The sequence below is a fragment of the Myripristis murdjan genome, chromosome 2, assembly GCF_902150065.1.
Source record: "Myripristis murdjan chromosome 2, fMyrMur1.1, whole genome shotgun sequence".
Taxonomy (NCBI): domain Eukaryota; kingdom Metazoa; phylum Chordata; class Actinopteri; order Holocentriformes; family Holocentridae; genus Myripristis; species Myripristis murdjan.
In genome coordinates, this window is record NC_043981.1 from 8,875,070 (window position 1) to 8,891,085 (window position 16,016).

Genomic DNA, 16,016 nt, shown 5'->3' on the forward strand with positions numbered 1-16,016 from the left:
AAGACTTAAGCACCAAAGATGCCTTAGTCAAGTGGAAACCGCGTTTGTCGGACTGTAAAAACAAGAGAGTAAAAAAAAAAAATAAAACAAAGTCCAGTTTAGGCAAATTCTGTGTTTCACACTGAATTAAGTCAGTCCATGAAACAATATTATGGCTTCTGGGCAAACTTCCATTTCCCATGATGCCCCGCTGTTTTTTTGAACAAGTCCGTCGGGCTTCCGAGCTCATAGGCTGCCACGTCTTCCGATCCGCTGCAGTGAGTTTTTGGTTGTCTATACACTGCGTGCTTGAGACAGAAAGCAAAAAAGGGGAGAGCCATGATTGGGGGAGAGTCAGAGTCAATGAAAGGGGGAGGGCGGGGTTTAGGAAATGACATCATGAGCATCACCGTTAGGCCGCAGCCTAATCGCGACCGGCGGCAGCGGCTTCCTGTAAAATTCTGTAGAGGGGAGGAGGAAAGGGTGCAACTACGTTAGTCAGCTACTTCCATCAAGTCCTGAAATACAAACACAGCCTTTGTCGTGTGTGTGTGTGTCATATGATCCACAGTGCATACAGAGCTGGGAAGAGCACGGAGCAGCAGGTTCTGGATGTATTTTTCCCCATTCATTTTCTCCATTTGGAATTTTCCCATTAACAATAAGCACAATTTACTCATCACAGAATCACAGGTGTCTCTTGCATGAATAAATACGAAAGGCCAGTGATATGGCCATTGCTCTCCATATTTCAACTTCTGTGAAATCATGTTTTTCTGTTGGCTCAGTCAGTCAGATGGCTTGAGCAACAGTACCCATGAGCCTCAGTGACCGCTACTGAAGATGCAATCAGGAACAAAGCAATCTCCGTCAGGTTTATAGTTGATTTATCTTCCTAAATTTTGTATGTATACAAACTTGTGCATTGTGACTTTTTTTTCAGTGAACCTGAATTATTGCAAAAATGGTATTTGTTTGCACTGATGATTCAACTGGGAGAGATTGCTGCCCATCCAAGTATTTGGGAAAACAAAAGGGATTTTTACTTCCAGAAGCCTGACCGCCCTAAATAACCCTGCACACTTGACAGATGCATTAATCTACAATATACAACAGGAAGTGTCAGCCAGGCAACATGATTAGTCAAAGATATGTTGCATGAATGATGATCCACTCAGATGAGAAGCGCAAGGTGGTTGCCTCCACGAAATGCATAGAAACCCCAAAATTTAGAAAAACAGCCATCACTTACTTTCACTGTACATCTTGGATACTAAATTAACGAGCTTGTTGATTTTGGCGCAAACAACTTTATGACTGTATGAATTTAGAAGTGATCAGAATTGAGCCTGATGTGTACATGGTATAAAATACCATAAATCATGTAGATGTCAACAGTTATGGTAACCAGGCACATATTTAGCAATTCATCTAGTGTTCTCCTGTTTTAAAAGCATTACTCTTAGGTATTACTACATCAAATTATGTTGCCGATGCAATAAATACTCATTAAAATTATTTTGCATAAATAAAAATGCTATTACAGTTTCAGAGCAGTTGAAATTGTAAGAGCTTATTGTTAACATTATCCTCAAATAGTAAAAACAACAAGAGAGAGACATGTGAGATGCAGTGCGGGGTAACTGGGAGACAGGCTGGGGGAAAAAAAATGTGGATGAATGTACAGAAATGCTGTTGAGTTGATTAAGATGTCTGCCGCCATGAAGGACCCACACACATTCAAGCGCATGTCTGATAAAACACAGAAGAGAAAGGCAGCGATGCTGGTCTGTGATGCTAATTAACAGTCAGAGCACACATCTGAAGGCAGACGGAGTTCAGTGTTTCCTCAGTGAAGCTGAAGCCAGAAAATTACCACCACTGCTATGAAATCTAAGAGAACATACTATTTCTTCTGATTCCTGTCTGAAACAAGTAGCATCGAGAGAGAATATACAATATGTATTCTTATTGGGATAAGCAATGTTTTTAGCACACTGCAACTTGCACTAGAACCATATATGTGACCAATATGTGGACAGCTGTGCAACCACAAACAAGATTAACACTAGGACAGGAAACCATACAGGAAACACTGAGACAGTGCAGTGAATGGGTTAGTGGGTTAGTGATGATGTGAATGGTTCAATCAGCTATAAAATTACTGCATGAAACAAAAGAGTGGTTAAGAGAGAGGGATCATGCACAGCTGGACGTGGACAGGGGGCGGCTTTACCAGAATGTCTCGAGTCCCCAAGTGGCTCTAGTTTTGGCAGCCTAGAAGCTTTGGGTGTGGCCCATCCCACTAAAAATGACATACAGGGTAAAACAAATAAACAGTGGTCATGACAAATGCTGCAAATCCTGAAAACAAGCCCCAAAGTGCTGCCAGTGCTACCTTTCTCATGCCAGCAGAAGAATTTAGTTTATGATCCGATCCCCTTGGGAAGGGAGGTCGCTCAGAAAAATGGTCAGGGGCTGTGTGACAACACTGTAATGCATCTGAGAGCAAACAGCCTATATATCTGCACACTGAAAACAACTTCTTGCTCTGTTCTAAGTTTTTATATCATTCATCATGTTGCAGTCATATCAGCAGTCATGCGATGATTGAGTTAATCAAAAATGAGGCAAAACAAAATTAAGATTCCACATTCCTTCCTTTGCCGTCATCTTCCCCTCCCTCGGTTGTTTAATCCCTTTCTTTAAATTTCATCATCATCCCTGTCCCTCTCCCCTAAGTTGCATGGTACCAGCAAAATAAAAAATATAATAGTAGTACAATCCATCTCTCCCTCCACCTCACTCTGTATTCCCATCACTGGTTCCCCCTCTAGCTGTCTCTCCTGTCCATTCTCTTTGTGACAAAAGCTCACTTCAGGGTGCATGCTCACCTGGAGGGGGTGGAGGGGTGGGGCTCTCTGTGGGGACCGTCCTCTGTCCTCAGCGGGTCAACCCGGTGCTTCCTCTTCAGGTGCAGTTTCCTGCTCTTCTTTTTGCCTTGTTCACCTGCAGCTGTATACAGACACATTGACTAGAATTTCCCCTGTCGAATCGGATTCAGCTGTTCCATACGATGATTCAACTATTGTTTTTTTTTTTGTTTGTTTGTTTGTTTGTTTTGTTTTGGATTCATAGTCTTTCTGGCAATGAGAAAATGCACTGGCAGAAGTTCCAACACTGATAGACCATGTTAATAATAATCAAAGCAATTCTAAACACTCATAATTAAACAGAAAAGAGTCATACAAATATATTCAAGCATTTAAAATTGAAGCTAGCTACATATCAATTTTAATTGCAGACTTATTTGAATTATGGAGCACCTTCACCAGAACAATGAGATGGCAAAAATTAGATCTGCTTAAATTAAGCTCTGATAACTACCCTCTTTATTTTTATAGTGCAACAGTTGCAACAGCGCACGCACATGCATGCATCTCTTGGTGTCAATGTTACAATTTGTCATTGTGATCACTAAGGTGTGTCTGGGCAGAAACAGGTTCTCTTTGATCTATTGTACTGTGGTACTGCGATGCAAAAAGAGAGAAAAAAGTAAAAGAAAACAAATGCTCGACTTAAACTTCACAGTCGACTGCAGGGAGTTTACGACAGATGGTTCAAATCGTTGACTCTCAGGGGGCAACAATATATTCACAGGGTTGAATTTCCAGTACAACTACAATTTCCAAAATAAATCACAAGATCAAATGTAATTAATTAGGAAATAAGGGCAGAAATGAAAATGAACAAATGTGCAGCTGAGTGATGCTGCATCCCAGCACCACTGGACAGCAACCGTATGCCAATTTTTAAATTTATCCTTTAGTAGTTTCTCAGTGTGTAATTATCTTTCCCACAAATACTGTGTTCTGAATTTAGTGGAGAAATTGGGATGCATGTCATACAGATGCTAAATCTGACTCGGTGCCTCTCTTACTAAAACTCTGAAACATTTACACAAATAGGTGCTGTAGTCTCTGTCTATCTGCCTAATGACTTGCTTTCAACACAAAAACAGATTTAACTTCTTGCTTTCTGTTTATCAACTAGGTCTCATTTTCTGTCCATATGGTGCGAGGAGCGACCACATGCTGCAAGCAAATGTTCTTCAAAGCTGTCCACTACCCTTGCATCTCTGCAGATGAGTATCTATCATTATTTTATCCTTTTTATGTCACTTCCAAGTAAATATCTTGGCACCAGGCACATTTTATAAAAGTACTGGTTGTAATAGATTGTATTACTGAGTGATGTTAAAGATAACATTCCAACTGAGATGCAGGGTGCTGTCAATTGGACACTGCATGCAGATACAAGCTAAACTACAAATCTGAAGACTTGAGGTGAGTGTGAAAATCCTTAAGGTTATGCAGCGACTGTTCTATGTCAGTACACACTCACCAGAGTTGGCTGTTTCGGGCATTTGCCTTGCATCATCTGGCTCTTCATCATTATCCTCCTCATATTCCTCTTCCTCTTGATCTTCATCTCCCTTCAGGCTGTTGGCCCTGCACTGCTCCAGCTCTCTTAGCCGACTCCTCTCCTTCTCTTTGTCCTCATTCTGAGGGGAAAAGGAAAGCCACAAGTAAAAGGGGTTATCACACAACCTCCAACATCAAAACAGGACTTGGAAGAAGTTATAAGTTGAATGAAATAATTGAATAAAAACTGGTAAAATGATACTGTTCACTGCTTCACCACATCAGAACTGTTTTATTAAAAAAAATACACAAATAAATAAAATGAGTCCCACAGACAAACAATACTCCACTCACGGAGGCTTATATACATGCACTATCCACAGTCACAAAAAACAGCAAGATTAAACCATCTGCTTTGTGGCAACCCGTGTCATTGCCATGGTAACTGTATACAGTTGTGTCAGGCAGGCAAGCGAGCTACAGAGATTGTTTTAGATTTTTACCTGTATCAGTTCAGTGAGAGTTTCAGATTTTCCCATCATAAACTGACGGTCTACTTTTATTAACTCCGTTATGTCCCTGCTGTTATTTAAGACAATATTAGTTCTCCTCTTCATTTTTCTTTGGGACTAGTCCTCACAAATGGAACCTCTGGACACGAACCTGAAACATCTGTGTTATAGCAGGCAGGGCTCTAATTAAAGGTGTGATTTTCAGCCAGCACAAATTTACTGGTAATCAGCACTATATAAACAGCTGTTTACACTTACAAAATCCTTGTTTGACTACAGCCCAGTTGCGATCATCGAAGAGACTTTCTCTAACAGTCCCTGATCAAGGTTTAAAAAGTACTTTAAAATGGTATATAGATGCTCCATTGTCTTTGCAAACTTAAAGGCACCTACAGGAATGTAAGGCTCCAGGTCAACAAATCTGAATTAGACAAGACTTCTTCAAACTCTGACACAGCTGACAGGCTGCACCAAGCAAATATCTGGCTTGGGAGTTGCAACCAAAAGTGAAGCACACTGTTGTCTCGAAAGAGCGCGCACACATAACTGCAAGCACGGAAACTCTGGATCCCAATGGCTCCAAGGTAAGGCCGACTCATCTGGGCAAAGTTTAGCCAAGGCTAAATAGGTACTGCATATTGAATGAAAAAAACAACACTTTGTTTACCAGTTGGAGACAGGTTGTTGGGTTGTCTGTCATACTGAACTGCAGAGGAGTATTTTATAGCACATGCAACTCTCCTTTTCCAAATATCTACTCTTAACTTAAATTTTTTCTGCTTAACAGAATTATTAAATTTGATGCATAAAATTAGCATTCAGCATTCAGGCGAGTTAACTACCATAGTGAGGCCCAAATCTACAGTTTTCCTTGCATCTAAGCCCTTGTTTATAACCTTTTGTTCCTCTCTGTCTCACACACATACAGCTCCTGAACACACATGTACACGCACAATTTCTGTCGTTTAATTGTACAGTTGCTATAACAACGGTAGTACTTTGCTTACTGCTGTTTATTTATTTACCGAATTTACTACCTCGTGCTCAAGAATTTACAAGCCTTCAACACTTTCAATTATACAAAGGACAAAATTGGTTAGACAGTTAAACATACTCTCCTAATTACAAGCATGTATTAAATGCATGCTTATTAAAAGACAACGGCGTGTGTTGTCGAAATGCGTCAGCATTTTCTGTCTATAAAATTGTTAACCCTGCAAGGAGTGGACTTCACTGTTGTGGATGACTATTTTTATTACATGCTTGTGAATTCACCCCGAGACCAGCATCCCGACTCATTTAATTGAACCAAGGCTACTAGTAGCACCAGATGATTACTTTAAACTGTCCAAATCAATTTAATTTAATTGTCATTAATATTTGAACATTTTCTTCTAATTAAGTATACAAATTTGTGGTTGATTTTATGAGAGTGATTTAAATAACTACTCTTGTTCCAAGACAGCTAGGTAGGTTTAGTGATGTATAATTCATGTATGGCTGTGATTTGCATCCAGTAACTCAGATGTTTGTCCCATTTCAAGAGAAAGACTGGCATTACACAACACTTAAACATGCGCTTTACATGTGTTTTCTGTGGCTGTGCATGTCAAAGCATCAAATATTAGTTAGTACACCATATAACATATATTTCAAAAAGCAAAACAAAGAGGACTGGCTATACTTGTTTTCAGAACTCAAAATCTTGGGAGCCATCATTGGTAACAGTGGATTGATCAACAACACTTGTGAACCCTGGTGCTCTGCAAAATATTACTGAAATATTACATAAAGCTATTGTACCTTTAATTTTCAAGGGAAGAGTACACAGTCCATGCAAACTGACTCTGCGATTTACAGATACCCCACAATCCCCTGTAGTGACACAGATGTTTTGACATGTTTTAACATAGACAAATTTGGCTCTAAGTGACCTATGTGTGATTCACTTCTCATCCAGTGGTGTTTGGACTCCACAGCCACGCACCTCAGTGATTAGATTGCCTATGGGCTGGAAGGGACTTGGCATGTTCTCATCATCAGGCTCCTCTTCCTGTATCTGCCCGCCGTTGCGCTCTGCGTCCTCCCTCTCCAGCCTCTCTCTGCAGAAAGATCAAGATGTGAACCTTTCATTACCATCAAACCTTTTTTTTCTCTGTGACAATGCTGACTTCTGAGAAGCAGATTTGATCTCAGCGTACATTCATTAAAAAGTGTATTTTTACAAGTTGGCGTGTCTACCGTTCAGTGGACGTTTGTTGTTTTCAAATGAAAGCGATATTGTGTCTATGTTACCGTGTCCTCTTAAATTATTCTTACTTTAATCTTAGACAGCCAGCACAAATTTATTTTCCCAAATGTGTTTTGCAGGCAAGAAAGATTACATGCTCTGCTTTTCCTGACATTTCAGATCCACTGCTACCTAGTTTCATTTACCATTCCAATCTAACTATCTTCTCTCTCTCTTTTCTAACTCAGCTCCCATTCTGCCTCACACACACTTCTATTCCTCTCCAACTCAGACTCCTCCTAGAGCGGATATATTCGACTTATTTAACCATACTGATGTTTTCCACTTCCCTGTCAATCTCATTGCCTCTTGGCTATAATGTATTTTTGATTAAGGATATTAGAAAAGAAGGTTAGCTGTTGAGTTTCTGATTGTTTGAGCTTGATATGTTCTATTTATTTGATACTTCTTAGATTTTGAATCCTTCTTTGAGTATTTTTCATCCTGGATTAAGGCTGTTGATCCAGTGAAAAGGGAACTCAGAAAGGATTAAAAAATCTGCATGTTTTTGCATTTGTGTGTCTTGCTGCACATTTAGCACAATCTGCACAGGAGTAGCATTATCTAAGACCTCATGTAAATGAGGAATCACCACTCAACACACTGGCAGGTTAAGACAGCTTGAAAATCACTCACATTTACACTCTTATGACTGGGTATGATTGACATGAGCTAGCAGAAAAGCAGAAACCTGCTGCCATGCAGGCCATCCATCTCATCATTCTCTGATATTTTGCTCCTTTAGAACAGGTGTTTTAGGTCTCCAGCCTATGATGTACCTGGTTGACACTGAATGTGCACCAAAACGCTGTCAAAACTCTCCTGTGCAGTCTCCTCTACAGCCTCCATAGTTCATGACAGGTGAGGATTGTTAAAATGCAGGAAATTTGTTTAATTTAATTCTCGAATTACAGACAAGGCAGATTTGCACAGGATTAATATCACTGATGACCTCTGAAATTTATTCAAACCCTTACTTAGATAAAGAAAAACAAATAAAATACAACTCTTCAAAAGAGGTAGAGAGGGTGTTGATCTTGAATTAAATTATAATAAATCACTAGACAACAAACTGATAGATTATAAATTGTAGTATTCTCAGTGCTGTACATACATGCTGTAATGACAGATCTTAGAGTTCTTAGCAGGGAAAAAAAGCATTTTATTACTTTCTTGTGACAGTTGTCACTCTTAACAAAGCTGCATTGTGATTTGTTGAGCAACTTTTGGCCTTATATTCTTAGATAGTCAGTATTAGTTTGATATACTATGAATATTATAAACAGAACTAGGGCTGTACCCGACTCACAATTTCCAGAGTCGACTCAGAGTCGGCTGTCAAAACATCAAATCGACTCTGCTAATTGTCTTTCCTTTTCAACGCTAAAACAATTGCTTGATTTAAACTGAAAAACTGACAAGATGCTGTCAAACATTGACTCGTCTAATGGCACACAATGTCTGAGATCCTATTCCCCCAGCCGCTCATCTTAAACTCTCTAATTCCCTTACATGTCCTCAACTCACCTTTTTCTACCTGCCATGCTGTATTTTTTATCCGTCACACATCTTGAGTGTCCTCACCTCTCCTCTCGTATTCGCCGCACTCTCTCTGCTCTCTCCTTCCTGTCCTGCTCTTCCAGGGCGCGCTGCTCAGCTGTGTCTTTCTGCACACGCTCAGTAATAGCCTCATAGTCTTTGGCAATGTTGTTGAGAAGCCAGTTCAAGCCATTCTTGATGGACTTGTCCACCTTCTTGCCATAGCCCAAGACTGCAGAACATGGCTCCTGAGATGGGAATATACAGAGAGATGAGCCGTTGCAAATCGAGCAGGAAAAAACATTTTCCCCTGATGTCATCTTTTGATTACCCAATGTGGCCTAGTGGTTAGGTATTGTTTCATATCTGAAATGTCACAGGTTCAATTGTTAGTTAAATGCCAAACCTGTAAATTCCAGCTATTACAGAAACCATGCTATAACAGAAAGGTCACAGGCTGAAGCTGTGTCCCAGATCCCAGTTGCTGCTCCCAAGGAGACCCCAGTGTGTACATCAACAGCCATACCCCTGTTGAAGTGTCCCTGAGCAAGACGCTGAACATTGACGTGCTCACTCCGTGCAAACAACTTAACAGTGTCAGCTGAATGCCAAAAATATAAATATCAAGCTGCTGTTCTACTCTGGTAATAGCTTAGTGATGGGAGAGTGATTCCAGAGTTTGGAGATGCTCAATATGTTGGCAGCTATGGTCCTGCAAGGTGCTTAGGAGAAAATCAGCCACCAAAGAGCATATGTTTTGTTACACCATCTGTATGGAGTATGTCATGAATGTGAGGAGGTGTGAATTCATTAGAATGGTAGCAAGCTGTTCAACACCAAGGTAAAGGTAAAATGAAAAGACTGGCATGCTGTTCACCAGTTAGATTCCACTGGCACACTGGTCTCATTGTTGATAAGGACAAGTAATTAATCCTCTTGAAATTAATCCACCCCACCCCACCAAACAATGGCACAGATAAGACCTCAATATTGTGGGAAATGCGAAACGAACTGTTAAAAAAGAACTGAACCTAGGCTTTTTTAGTATATAAGTGAACCCTCAGCTGACAACAGGTGCAGAAGCACTTACGATCTGACAAAGACACTTGTTCTCATTCACAAGCTTCTCTAACGACAGGTTCTCAATGATGTCTGCCTCGGCCAGTGCTCCCTCCTGATCCTGTTTGTTGGCAAGCCTAGGAGCAGAGAGATAAACAGAGAAATAAGTGATCGCTGTCAGTTTACAACACAGATTACTTAATGCCCATTTAAATGATAAAATATTGCACACTGAGTATTAGCAATATTATATGAAGACATGCAGCACATGTAAGTCTGATTCCACTGTTGTCCATGTTATAGGAAGCTAATCAGATGTACACTATGCTTAATACATCTAACAATGTAAGAGCTTACCCTGAAATTTAGAGAAACATGCAGAAAGAATATAGCTCTTTAAAACACTAATAATATCATAGTTGGTGTTCTTTAGTGTGATTTTAGGTATGACAAGTTGCAATGTCAATGTCAGCTTTACAGGGAAAGTGACATAATTGAACGAATGACACTTTATGACAACAGTCATAAATATTAATTCATGTTCAAGACAGCTGTCATTACATCATATGACAGTCTTGCAAACACCCCTTAAAATAAAGTTTTGACAAAATATCGAACAATGCGCTGTCAAATGTCAGCCACTGAACTGTATGACAAAAAGCCATTCAGTTTGAAATAGTCTGAGTAAAGATGATGTGAATTTGATGTGTAGTGAAGGAAAAAAAACTCAAACATCACTACAGAGTAAAACCTGTCAAAGATTAGCATTCTTTTCCTGAGCCGGCACTTTTACAGATGTTGTGGCACTCACACGAGGACAGGCTTGCCAGCGATGCGTGGGTGCTGGAGGACCTCAGCCATGGTCTCCCGTGTCTCTTGGATCCGCTGTACGTCGCTGGAGTCCACCACAAACACCACGCCGTGCGACTCAGAGTAGTAGTTCTTCCAGATGCCCCGGATCCTCTTGCCACCGCCGAGGTCGAAGATAGTGACCTCAAACTTGCCCTGCTTCAGGTCCACCTTGGAGAAACCCACAGTGGGAGCCACATCCTGCGGGCTCTCTGAGAAAAAAAGAGGGGCAGAAATATGAACAGAGGGAATTTAAAGGGAAGTTGAAATACACATATAACTTGAGATTTAGACCTTTGCAAACATTATTGAACTGTTTCTCTATTGTTTATCCATTTTTTCACACAATCATGAGCCAAAGTCGAGCATGCCAGTGTGCATGAACATCAACAATGAAACATCCTTACCCCCTTGGATCCCTCGGACCGTGGCAGTCTTCCCTGCATTGTCTAGTCCCACCATAACCAGCGTCACCTTCCTGTTTGGTAAGAAATGGAAAGAAAAATCACTACACTCAAGCATCACTTAGAAAAGTGGAAGTCCTGGTCTGCCCGCGATATTTCAGCTGGAAGTGGAGCAAAAGGAGAAACGGCGCATGCTGTGTGTGCAACTTACAGCGCCCTGCATCCAACTGTGAGGTAGCCAAGCTAAAGAAGCTATTACCTGTTGTGACTCAGAGATGCCACTGAGTCAAGGATGGAGATAAGCCGAATGACCAACATAACAATGGATCTGAACATTACGGAGGACTGATTGAGTCAGCACCAGTCAGCTGGTGAGCTAACACAAACACACACAAAGAAACAAGCAAATAGAGGGACTGAGGCAGAAACCTTCACACACACACCCGGGTAGCGAGCTGAAACCGAGGTAGTGGCTCTCACCAAGTTGTTGAATAGTCTGCATCAACTGCAAAGTTACCATCATTGTAAAATTTTAAATTTTAAAGTGTAAAAATGCTTACTGAGAGTGATGCAAGATTTCCGAACAGATTTTCAACACTTCTTTAACAAAATATTAATTAGCCCTTTTTTGATTTAAGTTAGCCTCAGTTCATTCATCCCACATGCTGTAAATAAAAACATTTCAAGTGGCAAAAAAAATCTGTGCTCTCACAGTCAACACCACTACATTGCCTTTCTAGAGTCTTGATCCACTGAATGAAGAAATGCATATGTTTAATTTCCACCTTTACAAGCATTTCATATATTATTTTATGATATTGTACAAACCACTGCAAACCTTTAGGTACAGGTTATGGTTCCAAGCATCAACAGTGGACTCAAAAACACAACACAACACAACACAAATCGCAAAACAGGGAAAAGAAGCACAACCTTTTGAGAAAACACACAAACAAATCTGCATGGCCTTACACAGAGGCCCATTTGAAGTTCAAACACACACAAACCCTGTGTGTCTCCTGGCTGCATACTTAACTGCAACACCTGCGCCGCAGGGACATCAAGCGCACTATCCAGGCAACCGTCCTCTGGAGCCAAGAGGCCTTCATGAGGGAGGCCTCTTGATGTCAACTCCCAAACTGTGAAAATACTGACCACGCTCAGTCCGCTAACACATAACCCTCCATCCTCACTGCAAACCCCTTACAGCAACAGGCTGCAGGCAAAGATCCTCTGTACAGACCTCGCTGTGGGATTAGGTGAGGATTTCTATCTAAATCCAAAAGGATCAGATCCCTCGCAGCTCCCACGTGGGCTCAGCAGTCTCAATATGTTTTGCTGGCCATCTATCACAGCTGCCATGCACACAAGGTCTTAGTAACAGAGTTTTACATGCTTTTCATCTTGAATCTTTAGGTACTAGCCTATTTGTTACCTAAAAAAAAGACAGACAGACAGACAGAAAATCAAAGAGTACTAGTATGATTAAAAATAAAAGATAATTTCTGGGATAAGAGAAACAAACAACTAGTCAAATATCGATGGGGGGCTCAGTGGTCTGGGTTTCAAAGTTGAGATGTTATGAAAATAGTACCATAAGTTATCATGTTATCAGTATTATCGCAATATTGTTAAAATGTGCTGAGAATGTTCAGAAAGTAAGTACTAATAAAAACAATGAAATCATTTCTCCAATTTTATATTGAAAACCTTGAATAAAATTAGCAGCACTATGCAGCACTTCCTGTTTGCATTTACATTAAAGTACTAACATAGCCAATACCTTATGTAAACATATGAAAACTATATCAAATGTGGTGTGAGTGCCTTGTGCCATGTTTTCACTGACACAAAACAAACCCATGTCCATCACTACTCTGCTTCAGGCCATGTGGTGTCCTGTCTCTAAGTCTGAATTGCGTCCTTTTCTTATCTGTCATTTTCTCTCATTCACAACCTTCCTAGTTTCTCGTCACTATTTTCTAAAAGCCAACATAAATTATGTATCTGTATAACCTACTACTTAGCTAGGGAAGGATGATATAGACAAAATCAAATATTATAATATTTTTGACCAATTACATCAATATTGTAATATTGTGATATGTTATTTTCTTTTATTTTAAAGGCTGTATTCCACTAAAGTGATGTAATTTTCTTGTTCTTGCTGTTTTAATACTAGCCTTTCCCCATGTAGTTATTATATAGGTATTACTTATGATTATTTATGAAAAATCTGACTGTGTAAATATTTTGTGAAAGCACCAATTGTCATCCCTGCAATATTGTCACAATATTGATATATTTGGACAAAAATATCATATTTGATTTTGTCTATATCACCCAGCCCAGCTAGAATCATCACACTACTGTGATTATATGCATCAAAGGGTTAAATTGAGCATTTCTTAAGTGTTTTAGGGAAGATTTCAAAGCACTGAGCTATATATCCTGTATCATAATACAGCCTAAAAACATTGAGATATGATTTGTTGGCCATATCACCCAGCCCAAATTGATACTGTGATGATACTGTAGTGATGACTATTGATGTTTTCATTAAATATTTATATACAATGACATTTTTGATAAACAATCATTAGCACTGTGCATATGATGACCAAGCAGGTAGAGGCACATAAAAGAATAGCTAAAACAGTGTAACAAGTTCAGAAATATTGCATCCCTTTACTGTAATACAGTCTTTAAAACCAGGAAAGAAAACACATATGCCATATCACAATACTACGATATTAAAAATCCCAGACAATACTTAGTCTTATATCCCAATATTATTATAATATCAATATGTTGCAAAGGCCTACAAATAGCAGATAATTCACCAAACTGTATTTAATAAACAGCAGCAACAACAACAACAAAAACAACAAAAAAGCATGACAACATTATCTCATACTTAATATTTCATTAAAAGGTTTTCACTGTCACAAGAGAAAATCTAGCGGGCATCAGCAGACCTACAAAGAGCACCAACAAAGCCAGGCAGTGTTTGCTCTCATGGCCACAGCGGCCCCCTACAGCTGAAATGTGAGTCAATTCAGAATTCATTATCTGGCCTTGCCAAACCTGGTGGAGCTGATATTGATCCTGCAAAGGATCCAGGAGCAAATCTGACATCAAGCGTCAAGCTATGATACAGAATGAGTCAGGGTCTGTGTTTTTCTGTTTCTCCTAAGTTTACAGAATATTGCTCAATTTAACAACAATTTCTGATGCCTTCCTAAATATCAGATATCTGACATAATTACCTTACATGCTTGTGGTCTTCCTTTTCCACCAATCACTGTCATTTTAACATGTGTGGTGCAGAAGTGAGTGATATGACTGCCATAATAAATATCACAGGAGAACTCAAGAAAGACTGAATGTCTGACAGTGTCACCACATTTTACATAAGATACTGCAAATTAGTTGGCACATCGAGTGTCATCTGGGAGTCATGTATGTATAATTTAAGACACTTGGAGGGGGGCACAGACTCACCTTGCAGGCTCACGCCAGCGTTTCAACCAGTTGCAGCAATTCGCCATCAGACTAAACATCGCAGGTCAAGTCAACTGGTCATCTAGGTAGGAATGTCACACCACTAACCAGCCTTGTTTAGTAGATGACAAGTAGCTATCTAGCGGCTCGGTTCAACCTCAATTAGCTACATAACTAGCTCATAGCGTTAGCATTGCTCAGCTCTTAACGGTCCACGTATCGAGTTAAATTGCTAGCGTACTCGGTGCTGTTGAATTAGGATATTACATTAGGTTAAGTAAGGTTTATTCCCCAAAACACGAACTCGTGTCGCTACATGTAAACCGACTTTGTGCTAACGTCGACGTTATGCCTTACTGGAGCTTAAGTTAATTTAGCATCCTAGCTTGGGGTTAGCTAGCTGAAGCTAAAACTAGCTTGTTTTAACGGTATCTCGTTCAGGCTGAATATCGGGGCAGCAAGAGACAAAACAAGATGCATAAAAGCTGTTCTTGCTCACGTAGCGGCAATGAAACGGGATCTCATGGTGGCCTAACATGCCTTGAGGTTCACTGCTCGGCTAGATAGCTGGTTAGCAGCTAGCTTTACTACTTTGTTTATGCCTTCTGTTTCTGCTGCTAGGCTGCGGACGTGCTTGCGTCATTTTCCGTGATCAACAAATTTGCACCGCTGCGTCGCGCCTGAGACGGCTCGTTCAAAGAGCGCCCCCTCTGGACAAACGGGGCCGCGCACATCTGTATTAATAACTGTGGACATTGGCGTCGTGCCCAAATTGTGCCACTAGAGAGGCCTCCAATGCAAGTATGTTTTATGCACCACTGCACCGCCAGCAATCACAGTTTGACCTTGTAGGCTACATTATACATCTACTCTGCCAAATACCCTCCCAGCCAAGTGTCCACACTATCAAATATTGCAGTGCAGCTAATGCAAAGGATAAGAAAAAAAATACTCAGCAGTTTAAGATAGCTAAAACAATATGTGTAGGGCAAAGTTGCACTTCAGTTACAAAGTTATCTACTCAGTCCTGGGGCGTGTGCAGATAAGGCCTTGTACATGTTGGTCACCTGGAAAACTGTGTGGATGTCCCTGAATGCCCTGAATGCCTGTGTGGTAATCCACAATGTGCATGTAAGGCCTGCGGTCAGGGGTTGCAGTCAGTGTAATCTTGTCATTAGAGAACTCAAGATGATCTAAACCAACTGTCAATGTAAACTAACATCTGCTTTCAGATATCCCATCTTAATTGAAGTTTTGTGATAATCCACACAGCTGAGCAGTTTCACCCAGTATGCACTTATGGAATTTCTTGACTGTGATGGTAATAAATGATTTACCTTTTTTTTTTTTTTTTTTCACCACAAACAAACCCTACATGGCTTGCGTGCCTAAAAGCGAAGTTTCAAAGCTAGCTGTACACTCCAAGTGCTTTCTGGTGCAAAAGGGCTGATTCAGC

General features: G+C 40.3%; 1 protein-coding gene across 1 annotated transcript; it reads right to left on the reverse strand.

Moving 5' to 3' along the window:
* Positions 1 to 201: 201 nt before the first annotated feature.
* On the reverse strand, positions 202 to 15,195 carry arl13b (ADP-ribosylation factor-like 13b). The gene is given in 11 exon segments (XM_030068797.1): positions 202 to 440; positions 2,216 to 2,284; positions 2,874 to 2,910; positions 2,912 to 2,988; positions 4,378 to 4,543; positions 6,903 to 7,017; positions 8,790 to 8,992; positions 9,835 to 9,940; positions 10,615 to 10,864; positions 11,060 to 11,130; positions 14,561 to 15,195. Coding segments are annotated over 11 exon segments (1,230 nt in total). The 5' UTR covers positions 14,620 to 15,195; the 3' UTR covers positions 202 to 363.
* Positions 15,196 to 16,016: the final 821 nt, after the last annotated feature.